At 38.1% G+C, this 24,265-nt stretch overlaps 1 protein-coding gene across 2 annotated transcripts; it reads left to right on the top strand.

Annotated features, from left to right (window-relative positions):
* Positions 1-2,529: 2,529 nt before the first annotated feature.
* On the top strand, positions 2,530-23,405 carry LOC114054311 (XK-related protein 9-like). 2 transcript variants are annotated; one of them, XM_027877528.1, is made up of 4 exons: positions 2,530-2,801; positions 13,196-13,239; positions 13,285-13,464; positions 22,419-23,405. In XM_027877528.1, exons 1-4 carry the CDS (start codon positions 2,530-2,532, stop codon positions 23,048-23,050), a joined length of 1,128 nt encoding a protein of 375 aa, XP_027733329.1. In that variant the 3' UTR covers positions 23,051-23,405. The 2 variants fall into 2 exon arrangements, with proteins under 2 accessions (XP_027733329.1, XP_027733328.1); XM_027877527.1 differs by having other exon boundaries at positions 13,196-13,464.
* Positions 23,406-24,265: the final 860 nt, after the last annotated feature.

Raw genomic sequence — 24,265 nt, forward strand, 5'->3', positions numbered from 1 at the left:
ACAAAAGAGTTTTTTACATTTTGTTCTAGAGGTTATAAGGAGCTAGTGGAGTTGGTAAGGAAAATCACTTAGGTAGCTGTATGGAGTGTGGATCAGAGAGGGGAGAGACTTGAGACAGGGAGACCATTTTAATAGTCTAGACTAAAAACAGTGAGGACCTCAACTGGGGTGGTGGCATGTTAGTGGTCCAGAGGGGTTGGGTCCAAGAAGCATTGTGGACGTAGAAACAACATGAGTTGGTGCCTGAGTAGATACTGGTGGTTGTTTGTCCTTCATTCTCGAAGAGGACCATGACTTCAGGGAGGTAATGCCGTGACGTGTAGGTGGATTGGATTTAAGTGAGGCAGAGCTACACAAAGTCACCAGCCTCACCTTCTCCTCCAGAGCCAGCTGGAGTGAGAGTGAGAAGTCCAAGATAACCCTGAGATTATGAGACTATACTTTGGTTTTTCAAGGAGCTTCTGGTCGTATCTTGTGGAACCTAGTTTTTTATGGGACACAGTTTCAATATATATAATAATTTGTGAACTCTCTCATTCTGTTCAATCTTTCTAACCTCCTGGTGAGTTGTATTATATTGAGTATGACTCTTCCTGCTTTGTAGATGAGGAAGCTGCTACACAAAAAGGTCACCGAACCAGTAGTCTTGGCAAAGGCAACCCTGGAGAAGCTTTGAGTTTTAAGATTTCAGAGCCTCATCATTTTTTAAAAACTTTTATTAATTTATTTTGATTTATCAACAATCATTTCCATAAGCTTTTGAGTTTTAAATTTTTCTCCCCCTCCCTCCCCCCTCCCCAAGATGGCCCGCAATCTGATATAGGCTTTACATATATATATATATATATTCCTCTATTAAACGTAGTTTCACAGTCATGTTGTAAGGAAGAATTAGAACCAATAGGAGGAACCACCAGAAACAGGAAACAAAACAAACCAGAAGAAAAAAAAGAGCAAATAGTATGCTTCGATCTACATTCAAACTCCGTAGTTCTTTCTCTGGATGTGGATAGCATTTTCCATCATGAGACATTTGGAGATGTCTTAGATCCTTGCATTGTTAAGTCTAGCAAAGTTAGTCATCTCACAATGGTGGCTGTTATTGTGTACAACGTTCTCTTGGTTCTGCTCACTTCACTCAGCATCAGTCTATATAAGTCTTTTCAGGTTTTTCTGAAACCCTACTGCTCATTATTAGCACAATAGTATTCCATCACATTCATATACCACAACTTGTTCAGCCATTCCCCAATTGATGGGCATCCCCTCAATTTCCAATTCTTTGCTACCACAAAAAGAGCTGCTATAAATATTTTTGTACATGTGGAATTTCATCATTCTAACCACTGTAACCTGCTGTCAGGAAGATTCGTACTTTTGAAAGTTCAGGTTTAACAGTATCTCTCTAGGAGCAGTGAGACCTCCTTGTAAAATTCTGCAAAAGGACCCAGAAGTGAAGTACTGTGAGCAACAAGAAAAAAATCATTTAAAAAATGGGTATATTAATTTGTGTTATTAAAAGGTAAATACAGGCAGAAAAAGTTTATGAAATAGTACAATCTCTGGCACATAGTAGGCGTTTACTGTGTGTTTGTTAATTAATTGATTAACTCAATATATTAGTTGGGCAAGAGTAAGAGGTTCACATCAGTCGCTCAACCTCTGTGATTCCTCATCTGTGAAATGAGGTCATTGGTCTAGATCAGTGATGTCAAACTCAAATAGAGATGGAGGCCAATAAACCTTACATAGGGCATCTCGGTGGAGGTAAATAGAGTGTCAGGCCTGGATTCAGGAAGACTCACCTTCCTGAGTTCAAATCTGGCCTCAGACACGAGCTGTGTGACCTTGGGCAAGTCACTTAATCCTGTTTGCCTCAGTTTCCTCATCTGTAAAAATGAGCTGGAGAAGGAAATAGCAAACCACTCCACTATCTTTGTCAAGAAAACCCCAAATGGGATCATAGATAGACACGACTGAAACAACATGACAAACCTTATATAAGGATCCTTGTGGCTGCATATTAACTTAGAAAACCACATATTACTGTTCTGTATATTCTATTTTATTTTATTTTATTTATTTTATTAAGTATTTCCACATTTTAATCAGGTTCAGGCCATACCAGGGAGTGAAGTGAGCATTGATGCCTCTGACTTCTGAGATCTTTTCTAGCTCTGGAGCTATGTTTCCATGGATGTTTGCTTTCTTAGTTTTTAGTATTTTGAATATCATGTTCAAGATTCTCATGAGCTTTCCCTTCTTTTTTTTCTTTAGGTGCAGTCATTTGGGACAAGGGCAGATATCATCTTTATTTTGAAACAGACAATTGAATGCTCCGTCTCAGCATCTAGTGTCCTAACTGGTTCTCTAGAAAAGATTATAGTCTCATTAATTTTCTTATGACTTGAGTCAATAGATGTTAAAATTCAGTACTACGGTGAAGAATGCATTAATATTAATTGCCCACATTTTTTTAAATATATGAAATAATAGGAAGCAGGCAGCCAAGAACTATAGTGTCTCATAATGCGATTTACAAAATGGAATTTTGTGATGTTAGTTCTTGGTAATCTAATCTATATGGCTGATTTAATAGTGGATATCTGGGTGTCTGTAAATTTTTTCTATGAAGGACAGCATATTTTTGGTATTTTAGCAGTGAGCTTTGTGCTCATTGCAGCAGGGGTGGTCCAGTGTTTTAGTTTTATGTGGTACAAGGAAGATTTTCAGAAAACAGGTCAGAAAAGGCTGAGTTGTAGTCTTCTAATTCATTGCTTTCAGGGAGGAATTTTTACAAGGTAAGTTTAAACTTTTGATCATTAATAAAACCTTTTTCCCCCTTTTGTTCATCCTTATTGGAGTTTTTGACTTATATTTTAACTAATGTTGACAAACATTCAAATGTGTTCACTATTTGCATGATGTGCAAAGGTCATTCATTCTGTGCAACCAATGCTGACTTAACACAGTGGGGTATCTACAGAATTTTCAAGGTGTATTTATAAAACATTTCAGTTTATATTTGGATATAGGTAATTTCATAGTGTGATAAGTTAAAATGTCATTCCTGTTCTGGAGCTTCTTACTGGCATGAAATTATAACATCTTTCACCTGAGCTGTAAATATTGTCTGCTTTTAGTATTAATCTACTAAATAGGCCACCATTTTGAGGACAGTTTTCTCACCTATAAAACAAGGAAGTTTAACTAGATGATTTTTAAGGTTTGTTCCAGGCATGACTATGACATTGTTTACTAAGGATTTTATTCTGTTAAAATAAATTCAAAATCTGAGAAGATGAGTAGACTATAGTAGTTAGTGTTTGACCATCCTCTCCTCGTAGATTGTTTCCTCTCTGGGTTCTCCTGTCACCACTCTCCTGGTTCTCCAGCCTGTCTCAGGCTCCTTCTGACTCATCACCTGTATCATGCTCAAGGTTCTGTCCTGGGCCTTCTTCTCTCTCTACATTCTGTCTCTTGGTTACTTGCTCAGCTCCCTTGGCTTTAATAATCATTGCTGTGCAGATGACTCACATCTAGATGTCTGGTTCCAGGCTCTCCCCTGAACTTCACTCCTGTGCCTCTTGCTGCCTATTGGACATTTCAGTCTGCTTGTCCTGAAGACATTTCAAACTCAACATGTCTAAAATAGAACTTGTTATATTTCCCCACCAAACCTGCCCATTTCTGTCAAGGTACCCCTGTTCTTTCAGTCTCTCAGATTTGTAACCTTACTGTTATTCTCGACTCCTCACTCTCTTGTCCCACATATTAATTAATTGCCAGACCTCTACAACATCTCTTCTGTTTTCCCCTCTTAGTAACCATCTTATGTCAGGCCCTCTTCATAACTCACTTGAACTATTGTAGTAGTTTCCTGACTGGTTTCTCTTTTTCAAGTCTCTTACTACTCCAACCCACCCTCCACGAATTGTCAAGTTAGTTAAGTCAGTGAGCAATTTTGAAGTTTCTGCTATGTGCCAGGCCTTGTACTAAGTGCTGAGAATACAAAAACAAGCAAAAAGAAATGTCCATGACCTCAAGGAGCTTACACTTTCTAACAAGGGGAAAAAAAACCACATAAAAAGAAGATGAAAGAAGGTTGGGAAGAGGCGTCCTCAAGGAGGCATGGTGGAAAGAGAAATCCTGAGTCTGGAGCAGTGCCTAGAGAGGAATTAAGGAATGAACATGACCGGGCTGGGCACTTTCCTTAAAATGGAGGGAGAAACTGACTAATCAGAGGGAGGGAATTCTGGGATGGAATGAACTTTTTTTGTAAAGAAGGAAGTTCTGACAATCAGTAGTGGAGTTTGAGGAAGAACAAAAGAGTGGCCATAACTGCCAAAATGGTTTTCTTTAAGAGCAGATCTGATCAGGTCACTCCCCTATTTAATTGCAGTGACTCCCTATTTTCTTAAGGATAAAATTTTAATTCTTCAGTTTGGCTTTTAAAGCCTTTTACCACCTGGCCTCAACCTAGCCTTCCGGCCTTGTCATTCCCATTTCATCTTCCTACACACTACAATCTAGCCAGACTGTCTTCTCTCTTCCTCAGATGTGGAATTCCACCTTCCCATACCTGAACCTTTGTGCTGGTCACCCTCCATGGTTGAAATACACTCCCTTCTCATCTCTGCCTAATAGAATTCCTTTCTTCCTTCAAGATGTAACTCAAACACCATCTTCTTGAAGCTTCTACCAGTCTCCCCAGTCCCTGGTGCCCTCCCTTCCTAACTACCTTGCATTTAACTTTTTAGCATTGATTGATTGATTGCATTTTGGGTTCCATTTTCATTTAAGATACAGCTGAAATCTCACCTTGAAAAGGTTTTTCCCAGTCTGCTGTGCTGTTAGTGCTTTCCCTCTGAGATTACCTCCAATTTATCCTGCATATATCTGGTATGCACATAGTTTGCATATTGTCTCCTCTATTAGAATGTGAATTCCTTGAGGGAAGGAACTGTTTTACCTTTTTTTTTTTTTGTATCCTCAGTGCTTGGCACATTGCATGGCATATTGTTGTTGTTCAGTCATTTTTCAATAATGTCTGACTCTCTGTGACCCCATTTGGGTTTTTCTTGGCAAAGATACTAGAGCACTTTGCCATTTCTTTCTCTAGCTCATTTTACAGATGAGGAAAGGGAGGCAAACAGGGTTAAGTGACTTGCCCAGGGTCACATAGCTAGTAAGTGTCTTGAGGCCAGATTTGAACTCAGGAAGATGAGTCTTCCTGACTCCAGGCCTGGCTTTCTATCCACTGTACCACCTAGCTGCCCTATGCATATAGGAAGCACTTAATAACTGCTTGTTGACTAACTGCATATATTTATCCTTTATTTATTTGTATATATACATGCTGTTTCCCTCAATAGAATAATAATAGCTGCTTTGAGGATTGTAAAGTATTTTACAAGTATTATCAATTAAGATCCTCACAATACTCCTGGGACATAAGTGCTATTGTTATCCCTGTTTTACAGATGAAGAAACAGAAGCAGAGGTCAGTGACTGGCCCAGGGTAACACAGCAGTAAGTGTCTGAGACTTTGAACTTGGGCCTTCCTGACTCTAGGTCCTGTGCCCTATTTACATAGCCACCTAGCTGCCTCTAATAAGGAGAACTTTTTGTGAGTAGGCCTTGTTTCTTTGTGTTTTTGTTCTGGTATTTATTGGAGAAGGATTGGAAATTAGGGAAGGCGTTATGTTGCAGATGATACTTAAATTGATTTTTAAAGGGTTGGTAAGAGGCAGAGAAGGGAGATCATCTCTGGTGTAGTCAATCATGTGAACCAAGGTATAGAGGTGGGAAGGTGCAGGGCATGTTGAGGGTACGTATTGAGCCAGTTTGTCTGCAGCATAAAATTTAGGAGAAGAGTAAGAAATAAAGCTAGAATGGTAGGGTAGTCCCAGGCTCTAGTGGTCCTTGGATGCCAGTCAAGAAGTCTGAAATATCCTCAATAGGCAATAACAGAGCAGCTAAAGAATTTGGAGTAAGGGCATGATTTGGGTTTATTCTGGCAGAGGTAGGGAGGAATGTTTGGGGTGAGGAAGGGATGGATGTCCTATTGCAATAGTCCATGCAAGCAGTAATAATAGTCTGTTTTAGGGTGATGGAAATAGAAGAGGGGACAGATGTGAGACGTGTTTCAAAGGCAGAACCAACATAAATAAGTGACAACTTTAATATAAGAGATAAGGGAGAAAGGAGCATCTAATATAACACCAGTGTTAAAAAGGAGACAGTAAACATTTAATAGAAAATGGGATCATCTGTAGCATAGAAGTGTTTCATTTGCACCAATAAGTATAGATGTGTCTTTGAGAATATTTTACTATTTTAGACTATTTTTTTTTTGGTAGGCAATGGGGTTAAGTGACTTGCCCAGGGTACATAGCTAGTAAGTGTTATGTGTCTGAGGCTGGATTTGAACTCAGGTCCTCCTGAATCCAGGGCTGGTGCTGTATCCACTGCACCACCAAGCTGCCCCCTGAATATTTTATTTTTATATTGAATGACTTGGAAGAAAAAAAAAAACAGTGCATGCTATTTGCCAAGCACTGTGCTAAGCATTGTGGAGAGAAATAAAAGCAAAGACATTCTGCCCTCATGGAGCTTACATTTTAACAGGGGGAGACAACACACGTAGGAGAGTGATGGTCAAGGAGGAGCACTTTGCTTAGGAAAGATGGTGATTGGGGCACAGGGGCGTAGACCGACATACTCCTTTCAGGATCGATGGCAGAGTTGATTTGATTGTGGTTCCAGGTGCCAGGGACCAAAGGGCAGAAATTTCAGGGGAATAATCAGGAGATTTTTCTTCTTTTTTTTTTTTCCTTAAAAAGCAACTTCAATTTCAGCCTCCCTCTGAAGTCAGAATTTTCAGTGTACTATGACAAAGACTGAAGCTGTCTGCACCTTTGTGGCTTTTTCAGGTTAAATCTAATAAGCAAGGGAAACGAAACCACAGAATTTTTACTCTATCCAAAAGCATCAATCTTCTAAGGGGCTTACCAAAAATTTTTTTTCTTGGATCAAAAACATCTATAGAAGGCACTAAGTTTAAGGAGGATGAAGGAAGACTTCTTGTAGAAGGTAGAATTTTAGCAGAGATTTGAAGGAACCCTGGGAAGCCATGAGGTGGAGATGAAGATAGCCGGGTGAAAATTCATGGAGTTGGGTGATGGAGTGTTGTGTTTGAGGAGAAGCAAGGAGGCCAGTGTCACTGGACTATAGAGTTTGTGGAAGGGAGTAAGGTATAAGAAGACTGAATGGTAGGAAGGGACCTGGCTATGAAGGGCTTGAAAAGCCCTTTTGTGATATTGGAGATAATAGGAAACCACTGAAGTCTGTTGAATGTGAGGTGGCATAGGGTGTATGAACAGACCTGCATTTTAGGAAGATTCTCCACCTATATTCCAGCACCTCTCATCAGAGTGGCAGGAGGCATGCTTCACTGACAATCCTCTAAAATTATGATTGTGATCACTGTATTGATCAGAAATCTGAAGTCTTTCAGTGTTGTTTTCCTTTACATATTTATACCACAATAGGAAAGTGCAATGGAGAGAGCACTGAGCTAAAAAATATCATTTAAAAATGCTATCTCAATCCAAAATATCCTTTCTATGTCTTGCTTATGGGAAAAATTTCCAAGATAATTGGAGCCAATTCCATATGGCTAATGGAATAGATGATTTCTTCTAGGGCATCTTAGCCTACATTAAGTAGTGCTTTGTTTAGAAACACCACTTTTAGTTGAAATTACAAATTAATTGGAGCCAATGCAGACTGGGGAAAAGAGGTGTAATGTTCTGTTCTCAATGCCGCTTTGTGCTCTGATGATTCCAGATGATCTCCAAATATAGCCCAAGTATATTACAGCTTATTCAGTTAACTGGAGGTCACAAAGGAATAGATTAAAGAGAAAAGTCCACAGCCTGGAGTTCAAACACAGCTGGACAAAGGAAATATTCATGTAACCCCTGTCTCAGAGACTCTCCCCATGCTACAATGTCCCAAATATATTTTGGAAGATTTTCTCATTCTCTTGACTTATAAATGCTACACAAGACACTTATAAACATATGTGCATGCCCATTACTATACTGAGATTAACTTTCTTTTTAAAACCATGAAATTCACAATATTTCAAAGGAAAGTTTTATTAAAAGAAGGAAAATGAGATACAAATCATGAATAAGCAGCCATTAGTTCCAAAGGTATAAGACATATAAATGTAAAATATATATAAATTTTATATAATTTTATTTTTAATTTTAACATCAGATTTACTTTATTTATATTCATTATTAAATATTAATTTATATTATATATTTAATTTAATATAAAGTTATATTTATGTTTAATTATACATAATTATATATAATACAATTATAAATATATTTATATAAAATATAAATAATATAATATAATAAATAATATAATATATAATTATATATATAATTTTATATAGATTACATAAAAGGTATATAAATTTCCAGTGTTGCTGGCAGTACAAGAACACTCCATACTTGCAGTATGAAAGGCAGCTAGGTGGTGCAGTGGATAGACTGCTGGGCCTGGAGTCAGAAAGACCTGAGTTCAAATATGACCTCGCACTCTTAGCTGTGTGACTCTGGGCAGGTCACTTAACCTCTACCTGCTTCAGTTTCCTTAACTGTAAAATGAGGATAATAATAGCACCTGCCTCCCATGGTTGTTGTGAGGATGAAATGACATAATATTTGTAAAGACCTTAGCACAGTGCCCAGAACTTAATAAATGTTTATTTCCTCCCTCTTGTGGAGGCCACTTTTCCACAAATCCAATCTTGTCTCTCTGCTGTTTAAAATAGAAGGGGATGTGATCCTGACCTTTCTTTCTTGCTTGTCACAATCTCATGGTTCTATTAGCAGCTCTAATTGTTCACAAGTTTTTCCTGATATCATAACCAAATTTCTCTCTTTCCAGTTTGCATCCATTATTTGTAAAGCTCTTAGCATAGTGCTTGGCATATAGTGGTGCCTAATAAATGCTTGTTTCCTTCTTTCCTATCCTCCAGGGTCAAACAAGATAAGTCTAATACTTTTGTCATAGCTTTCATGCCCCCCTGAACCTTTTCTTCTCTAGTATTCCCACTTCCTTCTACTGATGCTCATTTGGCTTGGATTCAAGGCCCATCACCACCATGATTACTCTCCCCTGTATAATCAACTGGTTATCAATAGCTTTCTTAAACTATGACATGCAGAACTGAATATAATACTTAAATATGGTCTGACTAGGGCAGAGTATTTAGGGACTGTAATCCTTTTATTCTTGCATTCTGTGCATTTCTTATTGGAGTACAAGATTATATTAGCAGTTTCTAATTGCCGTATCACACCCTTAGTTCATGTAGAACAACTCACTAAAGTTCCCAGGTCTTTTTCATGCAATCTGCTACCAGCCCACGTTTCTCTTATCTTGTACTTGTGAGACTGATTTCTTGTACCCAAGTATAACACTTTGCATTGTTCCCTAGTGAATTTCACCTTATTAGACTCTAACACGTCAAAATCTTTTTAGATCCTTACCCTTTAATCCAGTGTCTTGGTACCCCTATTAATTTTAGCATTTCCTTCTGTTTGTTAATTATTTTCTATTTATTCTGTATATAGCTTGCTTTGTGTATATTTTTTTGCATGTTGTCTACCCCATTAGATTGTAGGCTCCTTGAAGGCAGGGACTTGCCCTTTTTTTATTTTTTTGGATATCTCTAGCACTTAGCATAGTATCTGGCACATAGTAGGGACTTAATAAATGTTTATTGATTGGTTGATTGATTGTCCTTCCTACTTTCATGTTGTAGTGAGAACAATATTCTAACCCCTTCTCCTAAGAATATTAAGCTAGTTTTTCTCTGAAAGCCCACAAAGCCGTCTCTGATCAGCCCAGGGGGCTAAGGCTCAAGTTGGGTTTCCCTCAACGTGTAGTTGGAACCTTTTATACTTGGCAGATATTCCAAGACCATAAGAGTTATTATACCCTGCTCTGCTAACCACAGGGAGGTGAGTGGAGATATCTATTCAAGCTAAGTGTTAAGACTGGCCTTGTTAAACAAATAGCCTTTGAAAGTTATTACTAAGAAAGCTTCCTTTTATTAACCATTGAATGGATTACAAGTACCTCCTTTCATTCAAACAATAAACCTGGACTAATGTTCAGACTGTCCCAACAGAGTACCAGCCTGAATCAGATCTACCCCTAACACACATCATCTGCACATAAGACAAGCATGCCATGTTTTCCTTTCTCTCAGTCATGAATGTCAAACAGTCCAGAGCCTAGCACAGACTGCTGAAGTATTCACTCCACTGAACCAAACAAATTGACATTGAGTCATTAATAAGCACTCTGTAAGTCTCTAGCTATTTAACCAGTCCTGAATCCATCTAATCCTACTCTTGCCTACCTCTCATCTCTCCAGCTCCTGAAATGCCTTATCAAATATTTTGCTAATGTGTAAGCTGCTGCTAGAGCATTGCAGTGATTTGCTAGTTTACTACAAGGGTCCTGACAGCTTGGCATAGCCTATTCTCCATGAAATCTTACTGCCTCTTAAGAAGAAAAAATTACTGTGAACTAGAAAATCACCAACAAATTGAAACATTCACAAATACAAAGAAGGCCACATATGAAACTGTGCATTTACTATAAGCTTGTTTTTTAATGTGGTAGTACGAATATTATTACCCTACTTGTCTGTCTCCTTATGAACTGCTTTCTTTTCTGTGTATTTTAGATGTTTTGTCAATTCTGTTTTTCTTTGTTTTTGTATCATCATTACTACCTAATCCCATAACTTTCCCTCCCTCTCAAATAAAAGCCCATCCTTGTAACAATTGAATGTGGAAAAAACAAGTCAAACAGATAAGTTGAGCAAAGCAAATGTATGTTTTGTAGGTAAAGTGTGAGAATATATGTCTTCTCCTGTACCTATTAACCATCACCAATTTACCAGAGGTAGAAGACATACTGCATCATCAGTCTTCTGAAGTTATGATTGATTATTTCTTGGATCAGAGTTCTTAAATCTTTCAAAGTTGTTTTCCTCTATAATCTTGTAGTCTGTTGTGTAACTAATATATAAATATTTCTCCTGGTTCTGCTCATTTCACTCTGTATCAGTTTATACAAGACTTCCCAGGTTTCCTGGAATCTGTCCCTTTCATCATTTTTTTATGGCACAGTAATATTCCATTAAATGCCATAATTTGTTCAGCCATTCCCCAATTGGCGCCAATTTCCAGTTCTTTGTTAGAACAAAAAGTGCTGCTATAAATACTTTTTTGTACATGTATTGTATATCTTTTCCTTCTTTCCTTGATCTTTTTGGGGTATAAGTCTAGTAGTGGTATTTCTATGTCAAAAAATACACACCGTTTAAGTGACTTTGGGTATAGTTTCAAACTGCTTACATAATTGCTGGATTGATTCACAGTCTAGCAGCAGCTTAGGCATTAGCACTGATTCACAGCCAGTCATTAAATATTTATTAAATACCTGCTATGTATCAGGCACTGTGCTGAGCACTAGTGATACAAAGAGAAGTAAAAGACAGTCACTGCTCTCAAGGAGTTTAGACTCTAATGAGGGAGACAACATTCAAAAACTATTTACAGACAAGTTATATACAGGATAAATCGGAAATATAATTAACAGAGAGAAGGAACTAGAATTAAGAGGGATTGGGAAAGGCTTCCGTAGCACATGGGGTTTTAGCTGGATTTTGAAGGAAGCTAGGAGGCAGAGATGAGGGGAGAGAGCCTTCTAGGCATGGGGTGAAAATGCTTATAGTCATAAGGTGGAATGTCTCGTTCATGGAACAATGCTGGCTTCAAGGAAGCCAGCATTGCTGGATTGCAAAGTATTGCGTTAGGGTATGAGGTATAAGAGGACTTGAAAGGTGGGGAGGGGGCAGATTATGAAGGGCTTTGAATAACAGAGGATTTTATATTTGATCCTGGAGCCACTGGAATTTACCAAGTAGGGGGTGATCTGGTCAGACTTGTGCTTTAAAACTTTGATAGCTGAGAGGAAGATGGACTGGAGTGGGAGAGACTTGTGGCAGGGAGACCAACCAGTGGGCTATTACAGTAGTCTAAGTGTGAGGTGATGGAGGGCAACACCAGGATGGTAGCAGTGTCAGAGGAGAGAAGGGAGCATATAGAAGAGATGTTTTAAACATGACATTTAAGTTGTGAGTCTGATTGACTAGGAGGATGGTGGTGCCCCGGTTTGGAAGAGGGGAGAATTTTAGGGAAAAAATAATGGGTTAAATTTTGGATATGTTGAATTTAAGATGTCATCTGGTTTGAGATGTCTAATAGACTGGAGGTCAGCAGAGAGGTTAGGACTGGATAAATAGATCTGAGAATCATTAGCATAGAGGTGATAATTGAATTAATGAGAACTGATGAGATCATCAAGTGAAAGAATATAGAGGGAGAAGAGAAGACAGACCTGGAAAGACTTTGTGGGATACTTCTGGTTAGTGGGAGTGACATATATAATGATCCAGCAAAGGAGACTGAGAAGGAAGAAGTGATTTAATAGGTGGGAGGAGAACCAGGAGAGAATGATGTCCTAAAAACCTAGAGAGAAGAGTGTCAAGAAGAGAGTGATCACCAATATCAAAGGCTTCAGAGAAGTCAAGAAGGATAAGGATTGAGAAAAAGCCATTAGATTTGGCACTTAAGAAATTCCTGGTAACTTTGGAGAGAGCAGTTTTGGTTTAATGGTGAGGGTGGAAACCAGACTGTAGAGAGTTAAGAAGAGAGTGAGAGGAAAGGAAGTGGAAACATTGATTGTAGACATACTTCTCAAGCCAAATAGTGTGCCATTTTGTTTTTTCAGGGAATCCACCACTTGGGGAGATTTTTCTACCATCTCTTTTAAGATGTTTATTTTCATTTGTTTTTTTTTTCCTCCCAGATTCTATAGTTCCATTTTTTAAATCTCTTGCTTTATTTCTTCTACCCACTCTTACAGTATGTGTGGAGAAACCACATTTTCTCTAGGGCTCTTCTTGGAGTAGTTGGATTAATCTCTTATTTTGGCTTTTTACCTTTAGGGCTTCTCTTAGTCTATAGTCCAAATACTTCATATGTTAATTACTGATGATATAATAATAATATTTGTATATTTCCAGGTATTGGTTTGCTTTGAGAAAGGGATACTGTTCGGCTTTCCAATGCGGCAGCTCAGATGACCCCTCTAGTGTGCCTACCTTGAGACAAGACCCCACAAACTTCTCCACTCCCAGTAGAGAAGAACCAACTGACTTACACCAAAAAGTAATAAATGAAGCGGCTGACTTGAGTATGCTCAGGCTATTTGAAACATACCTGGAGGCCTCCCCACAGCTCATGATTCAGCTCTATGTCCTGATGGAATTTGGTCCAGCTGGCTTCACTCAGGGTAAGCCTTTCGGGACACTCTAGAGGATGTGTGCCCATTACAAAATTCCCCGACTGCCTACAGTATTTTCTTTGTCATATTTGTACAAATTTCCAAAATGTGTGATTTTAAAGAAATGTAGTTAGTGCAACAGTGGTAGGGGCACTGAATATGAAACAGCGTAAGTGAAGGCAGCTGGATGGCGCAGTGGACAAAGTGCTGGACTGGGAATGAGGAAGGCCTGGTTTGAATCCTGCCTGAGACACAGGCAAGTCAGTAGTAACCAGTCTCATAGAAGACAACATGCATAAAGCTCTTGGCAAACCTTACAGCACTGTGTAAGTGCTAGCTGTTCTCATTCGCTGATGTTTGTTAAATTGAATTCAGTTGTATTCTACCAACGTCTTTGATGTGGACCATCATCTATGGGAGCAAGAGGCTTGGTTTCCAAATCTGTTTTAGTAGTGGGTTCCTTAAGTCCCAGCTGGGACTGTTGTAGGAAATGAAGCGGACCTACCTGGTATCTACAACTATTCCTTCCCCATGGTGCTTTGTACCCATGACCTAAGACTGGACTGTTTTGCTCCAATTGCCAGTTTTGTAAATCAGGGATCGAAAATCTAGGGCTTACGGGCTTTATCAGGGGTTCTTAACTTGGAGTCTGTGTGCTTGTTTTAAAAATATTTTTATAATTACATTTCAATATAATTAGTTTCCTTTGCAGAACCATGTATTTTATTTTGCACATTTAAAATCATTATGCTGAGAAGGGGTCCATAGACTTCAGCATACTTCCAAAGGGGTCCGTAACACCAAAAGAGTCAAGAACTCTTGGAATAGATGAAAACCTAAGGAAGTTTCCAAATGTTCCAAAAGTATCTGGATCAACTTTTATTTAATTGCTAGGAATCTAGTGATATCTGTGGCTTTCTTCTGGGTTGTGTCCTCATTAATTCAGCAAACATTTATTAAGTGCTTACTAGGTCTGGGGCATTTTGCTTATTCTTGGGGCTCAAAAAACAGAAATGAAACATTTCCTCTATAGACCCCCAATAAGTTTACTTTCTCCTGGGAGGATATAATGTATATGCAGATATTAATTACTTAATTAGCTGTAGCTAGCATTTATATAGCACTTTAACGTTTGCAAAGTGCCTTACATATGTTATCTCATTTGGGCCTAATAGTGCAAGGGTAATTGAGGAGAGAGTGTTAACAGTTAGGGAGATCAGGAAAGGCTTCATGTAGGAGGTGGCATCTGAATTGAGCCTTGAAAGAAGGTAATTGAAGCTTCTAATCTAGAACAGTAAATCAGCTTGACTGAGGGAGCTAGTAGGGTGTTATGTCTGAGACAAAGGAATTAATTAATGAATGGATTTTCCCATAACATAAAGGGCAAAAATGTTCAGGTACTTGGAGTAAATGTGGTCATAACTTAAAATGCAGTTTAAAATATGTTTATAATGTCTTAGATTCATGTGATCTGCCCCAAACTTTAAAAAAATAGCACAATTGAACTCACTACGTCATACTCATCTTCTGTGAGGTATTCACTCTTTTACAGATATTTCTCTTAAAGCTTTTCAGAATTACTATGAGCTAGATAATATAGGTATTTATCACCTAGTGATTGTATGAACTCGGAGCTTAGATGGATCTGTGATCTCATCAATATGGACATTTTCTTCAGTGATGGTGATCACAACTTCTCAAACCTGTTCATTATATTCAGTACTTGTCTGTGTCCTCCTTTAAGTCTGGACAAGGGGTCCTCCCACTTTGCCTTCTGTGAATACTGATGGAGCATTTGAGCAGTACATTTGTGATTCCTTGCTGTTGCTATATATTACTCTTTTTTATCATACATTTTTGATGACTCCCGTTCTTCGTGATTTCTTTTTTGTTTTGTGTATTCAACTCACACCCACCATGAACCTCTCCATTGATCTCTGAGTGGATTGGCTTTTAATTCTTAACTGACTTGTAATGTTCCATGACTCAGAACCACACAACAACACTGAGAGACTATATGAAAACATGAATCTTAGTTTCAGGAAGAAATTTGGGATCATTAAAGAAGTCTTGTAATTTGCCCAAGGCATTCCAACTTGCTCTCTACCTCCTACTTAACTCCTGGCCCAACCTGTTCACTTCTAGTGACCGGCTAAGATATCTTCATTGATAGATAAGCTGTATAGGTTGACCATATAGTAAAAGTCATTCCCTTGGACTTGGCCGTAGGCATCTTTTTTTTTTTTTTTTTTTGGAGAGGCAATTGGGGTTAAGTGACTTGCCCAGGGTCACACAGCTAGTAAGTGTCAAGTGTCTGAGGCCGGGCAATAGGCATTCTTAATCTCCTTTTTTTCCTATGTGGGTAGTTAGATCAAATTTTTTGAGTTGTTATACATCTATTCCAGGAGCCTTTGTGATTTTGCATGTTTGATACAACCAGTACAAGATCATATACACCCAAAAGCATCTAGAGGACCTTACCATATATCAGAAATGCCTCTTCAACCTGTATTCTGTGCTGGATTTTCTCCATGGCAGTGGCAAACACTTTTGGCAAGCAAATATTCTTCAGTTTTGTACCCCACCTGGTATCAATGATCAGATCTGTTGTCAAACATGTTTCCTTTGTTGTTGTCCTTTCAAGGAATTTATGCTCAGGAGACACTTTATTGGAAGAGAACCTTTAAGGTTGTGTTTTGGTCTACTGAGTCAAAAGGGGTTTTTTTTTTTTTTAGATTGAACAAATAAATAACATGTACAGTGAGATCTTTATTCTAGAGAATAAATATATAGATATCTTTTAGTTATATAATGATAAAGATGTGGTTTGTTACAGAATATTGCAGAATATAAAAGTTGTCTGTTCCTTTCTAATTTTCTTGTAAAGGATGTCCCCCATGTGTGTATATTCTCACAAAGATTTTGTATGTATGGGAAAGTAGACTTGAGGTTAATAGTTATTGATGTTCTTTTGGTCATTTTTTTTTTTTGGCTAGGCAATGGGGTTAAGTGACTTGCCCAGGGTCACACAGCTAGTAAGTGTCAAGTGTTTGAGGCCGGATTTGAACTCAGGTCCTCCTGACTCCAGTGCTGGTGCTCTATCCACTGTGCTATCTAGCTGCCCAGGTCATTTTTTTTGATAGTTGTAAGATCTGAGAATTTTCCTAGTCTTTTGGCGTATTCTACTTTGTTAGATGCTTCCCACATGGGTCTTAATCTAGCTTCTTTTTCCATCTTTGTTCCCTTTAATGTCATTTCTATCTCCTTTATAAGCACATTTTGGTAATGTGATGTTAGAGTCTAAGTATGATGCCTCCACTGCTTTGATGGTCAAAAGAGTTTGTTGGAAAAGGGTTCATTTGCAGATCTTTTCCATCTTTTCCCCTCTATTTGTTGTCCTTCTAATTTCATCCTTAAGTGTCTGTAAAATGGATTTGTATACTTTAATTGTTCTTTAAACTAGTTTTACTCTTCACTGTTTTTCTATTTTATGAGGTGATAACTAACTGTGCATAATCTTTCACTATTCTCTGTAAAAAGTTTTCATTTTATGTCTCCTTTTTCATTGTTGCTTTTCGCTGTTTATTTATATTGAAGTCATTTCCTACCCCACCCTAAAATTGAACCCTACTTTGTGATAATGAAAAACAATCAAAAACATTTTACATAGGTACCTTGTCTGATAGTATATACAATATTCTGTCTTAGTGTTCTACACCCTCTCTGCCATGAGGAAGGAAGTTTGTTTTATTATTTTTTTCCAAGATCTTCATTCCTCGAGCTATCCCTCCTCCCCAGTACTCCGAGTTCCATTATATTCTGATGATCTTTTAATTTACATTTTTATATATTATTTTCTTGGTGCTGCTTATTTAATAAAATTAGTTCATATAAACATTTCCATATTTCTTAGAATTACTAGGAGTTGTATTTTCAGATTTCCCAATAATATTCAATTACATTCATATGTACTAAAATACATTTAAATACTAGCTATTCCCCAATTGATGGGTACCCATTTTGTTTCCAGTTATCTGCTATCACAAGGAATGTTGCTGTGAATATTTGGTTATGTATTGAACCTTTTCTCTGTCTTTGTCTTTTTTGGGGTGTGTTTTCAGTAGTGATATTAATGGGTTAAAGGGTATAGATAGACCCTTGTAAAATTATAAATTGAAATCCAAATAGTCAGACCACTCCATAGCTCTACTAGCTAGGTGTGCATCTTCCCATTGCACCAAGGCACGGGTGCTTTTCTTATTTCTTCTTTGACAGTTTGCATCGTGTGAGGTGAAAGTTTTAAAGGATGTTCTAATTTGCATATTTTTTACTATTAGTGATTTATAGCATTCTTCCCCATGATTATTTATACTTTGCAAATCTTTTGAAGACTACCTATATTCTTTGAACATTAATCTGTTAGAGAATTCTTTAAGATTTTACAAATGACTTTACAGACTAAGCCAGTGTTGGTCTTGGGTACCATGTTTCTGCTTGGTAAAGAAGTAGAAATGGGACAATACTGAAGGTTATTTTTTAGCTCAAAACAGTCCTCTAGGTCATGCAGGTGGTGGTTTGAAGGCTATATTAGAGAAACACAGAAATAGTAGATGAAATATAGTGATTATCTCTTCTGTACTTAACCTCAGAAAACAGATTCAGTTTGTTGTTGAGACTGTACTTGAAGCCATTCCAGTATGGTCAAACCTGGCAAAGCTTGTGCTCCATTAACATAATCTTCCAGAACCTAGGGTTTCCTCCACTCAGTGATGAAGCATTAGAGTAAGACTTCGTGAAAGAACAAATTAAAATAGAGCTGGGAAAATAACTCTGAAGCCCTAATATCTACTGTTCTTTCAATTAAAAAAAAAAACCTAATTCATTTCATTTCAGTTCAATCCACTTTAATTCAACAAACATTTATTTAGTGCTGATGTTTAAGCAGTATGCTAAGTGTTAGAGATACACAGTTAGGTTATAATACCCATTTTACTCTCAAGAAATTTGCAATATAATGCGCCTAAATAACTTTACTTTAGGAGAGAATGTGTTAAGTACAAAAGAGAGATCCAGGCAAAGTGGTCTAAGAAATTTAAAGTGGAAAAGATCAATTTTAGCTTAGTGGAGTGTCAGGGAAGGCTTCATGGAAGAAGTTTAATTGGAGTTGGACCTTCAAAGAAGGGAGGGACTTCAGCATGTAAAGATGAGGAGGGGGCGTTCTAGGCCTTAATGAGGGAGTTTTAAGGGGTCCCCTAAACTTGTCATTGTGAAGTTGTGATTGCCTATTGACAGGAAGAGGCGGGACAATTGAGCTGTAGGATTAGGAAGCCATTAGATTTTGGAAATAACCTTTATGAGGCATCAGCCTCTTTCCCACTTTTTATAGACAGTATTAAAAGAGAAAAAAAAAAGCGGGGGGGGGGCTGTGATTTCTGGACTAGCATTCCTAAACCCACCCTTAAACTGTGGTTGTAGAGGAGAAGAAAAAGAACCAGGCAATATCTTTTTTTTTTTTTTGGCAGTGCTGTGCATCTCTTTGGATTCTAGTTAGCTAGCAGCTTTCTCTGGGTACCCCGATTGTTTGTGTTGCTCTGTGAAGGCCTTATTCATTGGAATATCCTTTTAGCCTCTTGAGGCCTTAGGCACCAGCATGTGTCAGAGGGGAGAGTGGTGATGACCACATAGTATCAGGTCAGTGACAACTACATCCTTGACAACTTACAAATGCTTTCTGATTCTCTCCAGTGTGCCTGCATGAGGGGTCCCAGGACCCTGCAGCCAATAGTTATGTGTCCTTGATGCATGTGGAATGACGTAGACCAAGGCAGAAGCAAAATGGGGAGGAGGCAGCCCTAGAATGGGAGACAGAGGACAATCTATTTTGGGCAGAGCGTTGAGTCTATGGAAAGGAGTAGTGTGGAATGAAGCTGGAAAGGTAGGTCAGGGTTTGTTGATGAAGGGCTTTACATACCAAGAGGAGCTACTCAGGATTTTTGAGCAGGGGAATGACGTGATAAGAGCAGTATTCTATATTGTGCAATAGTTTGAGGGTTATATTAAAGGGGTTAAAGTGCAGAAAGGGGAATACCAGTTAAGAGGGTGTTATAGTACTTTAAGTGTAGTGAAAATAGCACTAGGTGATGAGTCAGGAAGCTTGTGTTTGAGTCCCACTTGAGTCCCAGACACTTGCTTTGGTATATAACATTGGGCAACTCAGTGAAACTTTCTGAACCTGTTTCCTCATCTTTAATATTGAAATGCTTCAGTGAATCGTTGAAATGGGCCTGCCCTCCGGTGGGACGAATCATAAGCCACCCATGCCATCTCACCCTATAAAATTCTTGTCTATCCTCTACGTATCATTCACAGAAGGCCTTACCTATGGTATTGTGATCTCTCTGATGTCTGGAGGCCTTTTATAAGTACCAGGGCAATAATGCTCCGATGGGTGCATGTAATTTTTTTTTTTTTTGCTATGTGCATGTGCTCAGCCCATCTACTTTTCCATCGTATGTTTTCTGAGTGTCTTCTTCAATGTCACTTGTGTTCAAGGCACCATCTATGGTCTTCTTATATCTATTCCATATCTTTCCTTTCCCTTTGAGTCACTTGTAATTTTGATTTTGTGGATAATGAAGAGTTCCATCAATTTTAGTCACATGGAACTAATGGTGTGCTGCCTTCTTCCTATTTAAGTTGGCAGCAAGTGTTTATTTAGCACTTACAACTTGTAGGCATTGGGCTAAGAACTGGGGATACAAAGAAAGGCAAAAACAAACCTCTTCTTTAAGAATCTCACAGTAAATTCTCTTATAAAAATGCTGATGGATCTGTTCCTTTTTTCCTTTGTGTTTGCCCATTGTTTTTCTCCCGGTTTCATCTATAGATGCTTTGAGGATGATCTGGTATAATTTATCTTCATACCAAGCTTTCTCTAGCCCTTTTGTTCCCCCTTTCATCCTTCTTTGTCCCATAAGATTTTGCCTTGTATATAAAATGGACATCCTAATGCTTGTACTTCCCATCTCACAGGACTGGTGAGAGGAAAGCACTTTGTGAACCTAAAAATGCTGTATGGATAAATGTGAGTTGTTGTTGTTATTCTTGTTATTATTGTTTGGACTATGAAATTAACTCTGTTCAGGAATCTGCTGAGTACTGAAGAGGTGAAATGAGGGGAGAGGCATATTGCTCACCAAAAGTGTTTGCCATTGTCATGGGAAATTCTCCCCAAATAAAAGAAGAATTTTGTTTAGGCAGCAAGAGTTTCCATTTCTTGTGATGGAGAGATAACAATGTACTGGAATATTACAAAACCTCTTAGTGAAAACCACATTAGATTAGTCTAACCACCTGCAGTGGAAAAAGAAAGCAGCTTAAGAACTAATACTGCCCTCGAGAAGACACGCAGATGAATGGGAAGGGACATTACATTTGTGAATTATACCATGCTTCCAGTGATTCCAAATTCCTTGGTCTTGCAAAAGTTCATACTAGTATTCTTCCAGTGGTGCCACATGGCTGTGAGTCCTGGAACCACCCAGATCTTAAAGGAATCAAAATTACATGTAACTGAAGGACAGTGGGAAGCTACATGGTTGTATTAAATAGGTTGCAGTATCTTCCTAATGATGACTTGAATATGAGTGACATGAAAAATTATTAATTATAGATGTAGAGCCTTGTAGAGGTTGGCCAATACAACAGTCTCATTTCACAAGTGAGGAAAAACAAAGGATATATATATATATATATATATATATAAAATATATATAATCATTAGAGGAAGTGGGCTGTTCAGTTCATGTAGTGAGATTTAGACAGAGCAGATGAATAGCATAAGTAGTACATTGATACACACCCATATTATTAAAAGAACCAAAGCAGTGCCTCGGCACAGTTGGATGGAAAGACATGAATAAGAATTGTATACAATGAGAAAGAATGGAGCGATTTCAACATGGATTAACAGAGGGGTGGGAATCCCCCCACTGATGAAATTATGGATCTATCGGGTGTCAAAGGATACTTTTTAATAGTCTAGGTGAGAAAATAAGGGTCTAAATGAGGAGATGAATGTGTGTGAGAGAGCACTGAGGAAGAACCCAGGGTCTAGCAACTGATTTGAAGTGTGGGGGGAGGAAACGATCAAAGGTGATACTGAAATTAAAGATAGTAATTCTAAATCAGTGGTTCTTAACCTGAGGTCCATCACCTTGTTTTAAAAATATTTTGATAACTGTATTTTGATATAATTAGTTTCCTTAATAATCCTATGTATTTTGTTTTATGGGATTAAAACATGACTCTGAGAAGGGAGTCTGTAGGTTTGACTTACTGCCAGAGGGGGTCCATGACACTCAAAAAAAGCCTTCATTTGTATGACTGTGTATTCAGGAAAATCATATCCAATGGAAATTACTGGAATCTGGATAAGTAATTACAAGTATTATGCTGCCAAAAATTTTTTTTGTAATGAAATGGGAACAACTTAGTAATACTAAATGCTTCAAGAAAAAGCCATATAATTCAGGTATCTCCATGTAGTTTACAAGGGAAGGAACATGCATTTTATTAAGTGTTTACTATGCCATGCACTGTGCTAAGTTCTTTACAAATATTATCTCATTTGATCCTCACAACTACCATGGGAGGTAGATGATATTATTATTCTTTCCATTTTACAGTTGAAGAAACTGAGGCAGACGTGTCTTGTCCAGGGTTGTACAGGTAGTAAGTGACTGAGGCCAGTTTTGAGCTCAGATCTTTCTGACTCCAGGCCCAATGCTCTTCTAACTGCCACAAGGAACAGGAACTGTCTGCCATATTTATTCTTGTATCCTTTGCAGTGCCTAGCATAGTGTCTTGCACATAGGAGGGACTCAATATGATATTAGTTGAATGAATGAACATTATGACATTTCCATGGTGAGAATTTATTTTGTTTTGTTTTTATCTTTTAGTTGCTGCTATTGTGATCTCTTGCTGTTCTATTTCCTGGTCAACCGTTGATTATCACATCACCCTAAGAAAATCTTTACCTGATAAAAAACTCCTCAGTGGAGCACGCCCCAGATTAATGTACCTCCTCTATAAGCTATTAACATTTGTATCTTGGGTACTCAGTGTCTCTCTTTTAACTGTGCTAAATGTTAATTTGGGCTTAATTCTGCTATTTATCTTTTGGTTGTCAGGCATAACATGGGCTTGTAAACAGCAAACTACATTTTGTACCTCCAAAGGTATGGAAATTTTATATAGAGTAGTTGTTGGATTCATTCTGATTTTTACTTTTTTTAACGTTAAAGGAGAAAATACAAAATTCCCTATGTCTGCTTATTATATCATGAGGCTGCTGGTCACATTGGGGATCTTGGCTGTGTTTTGGTTCTGCACGCCACCTGATGAACATCAAGACTTCTTCAGAGCTGTCACCCTCATCATAGTTGGGGCTCTTCTACTTGGAATTCTTTTTCTTATTGTTTATTACACTTCATTTCACCCCAACAGAAGTGAAGAAAAGAAAATATTTGATGAATTAGATGGAAGGACACCTCCAAGAGCCTGTAGAATAAGACATTTCCTAATGCAGTGATTATATTCAGTTATCCATTTCTGGGATGTGTTTGAATAGTTTGTATTTCAGGGTTTTCAGGAGTTCCCAGGGAGAGGAATTAACCATGCTTTGTTTCACTTTGAAAGTTATGAGGAAGTAATAGTAATGTCCTAGTATAAACAGTACTTAGGAGGGGCTTATCACCAGGAAGTATGAAACAACTTAATTGTCTATCCAAGGCCTAGTCATCATCAGGTACCTACTGCTTGGTCAACCCTGTTGGTCTTATCCTGGAAGGACTTTCCAACAGAAGTGTTTACAGAAACTGGCACATTATCTTTAGAATTGTTTACTATAAGAATTTGCATTTCATAGTAAATGAAGCTAATAAATGTGAAGCAATGAAAATATTTGTATCTTTATAATTTTATACAACAAATAAAATTCCACTACATTTTCCCAGCACACAAACTACTTCCTGGGAATTTTGAGCACTTTTATTTTTGTGGACAGTCGTTTCAGTTGTGTCCAACTCTTTGTGACCCCATTTCTTGGCAAAGATACTGGAGTGGTTTGCCATTTCCTTCTGCAGCTCATTTTATAGTTGAGGAGACTGAGGCAAACAGGATTAAGTGACTTGCCCAGGGTCACACAGCTAGTAAGTGACTGAGGTCATATTTGAGCTCAGGTCTTCCTGACTCTAAGCCCAGCTTTCTATCCACTGAGCCACCTACCTGAGCATTTTAATGGAGTATTAACTTTTGCAGATTACTGAGGTCCCATTTACCCTGAAAATTGAATCAGTTCAACAAATGCTTATTGAATGCCCATTACATGCCCCATTCCCTATGTTATATGAGTTTGAGGTATATACATGACCCAGCGTGCTCTCCTCTAATAACTTATAATTGTAGTACATGGGGGTACTCCCTACCTGTGAGTAGGGAATTTATGTAACTGGGATCCCTGCTGTTTCCCTGCTGCCTCATGGGGTCATCATACTTGTTCCAATTGGTCTTGCTTCCCACTGGTCTGTAGTCTCTAATAAGTGTATAGTTTCTGCTCGGTATTGCTCCTTTCTGATCTCACATGTGCTAGGTTGGCATGATTCCACTAAGTATGTAGTATCTAAGAGATGTACAGAAATTGAAGTGTATTATCTCGACTTCTGTCTTTTTTGCTTTAGCTGAATTTCTCACCTGAAGAATTCCCTAAATGGGAAGAGTACTATCAGTCATCTCTCTTTTAGCTTAA

Source organism: Vombatus ursinus, unplaced genomic scaffold, assembly GCF_900497805.2.
Source record: "Vombatus ursinus unplaced genomic scaffold, bare-nosed wombat genome assembly UNPS02014812.1, whole genome shotgun sequence".
Taxonomy (NCBI): domain Eukaryota; kingdom Metazoa; phylum Chordata; class Mammalia; order Diprotodontia; family Vombatidae; genus Vombatus; species Vombatus ursinus.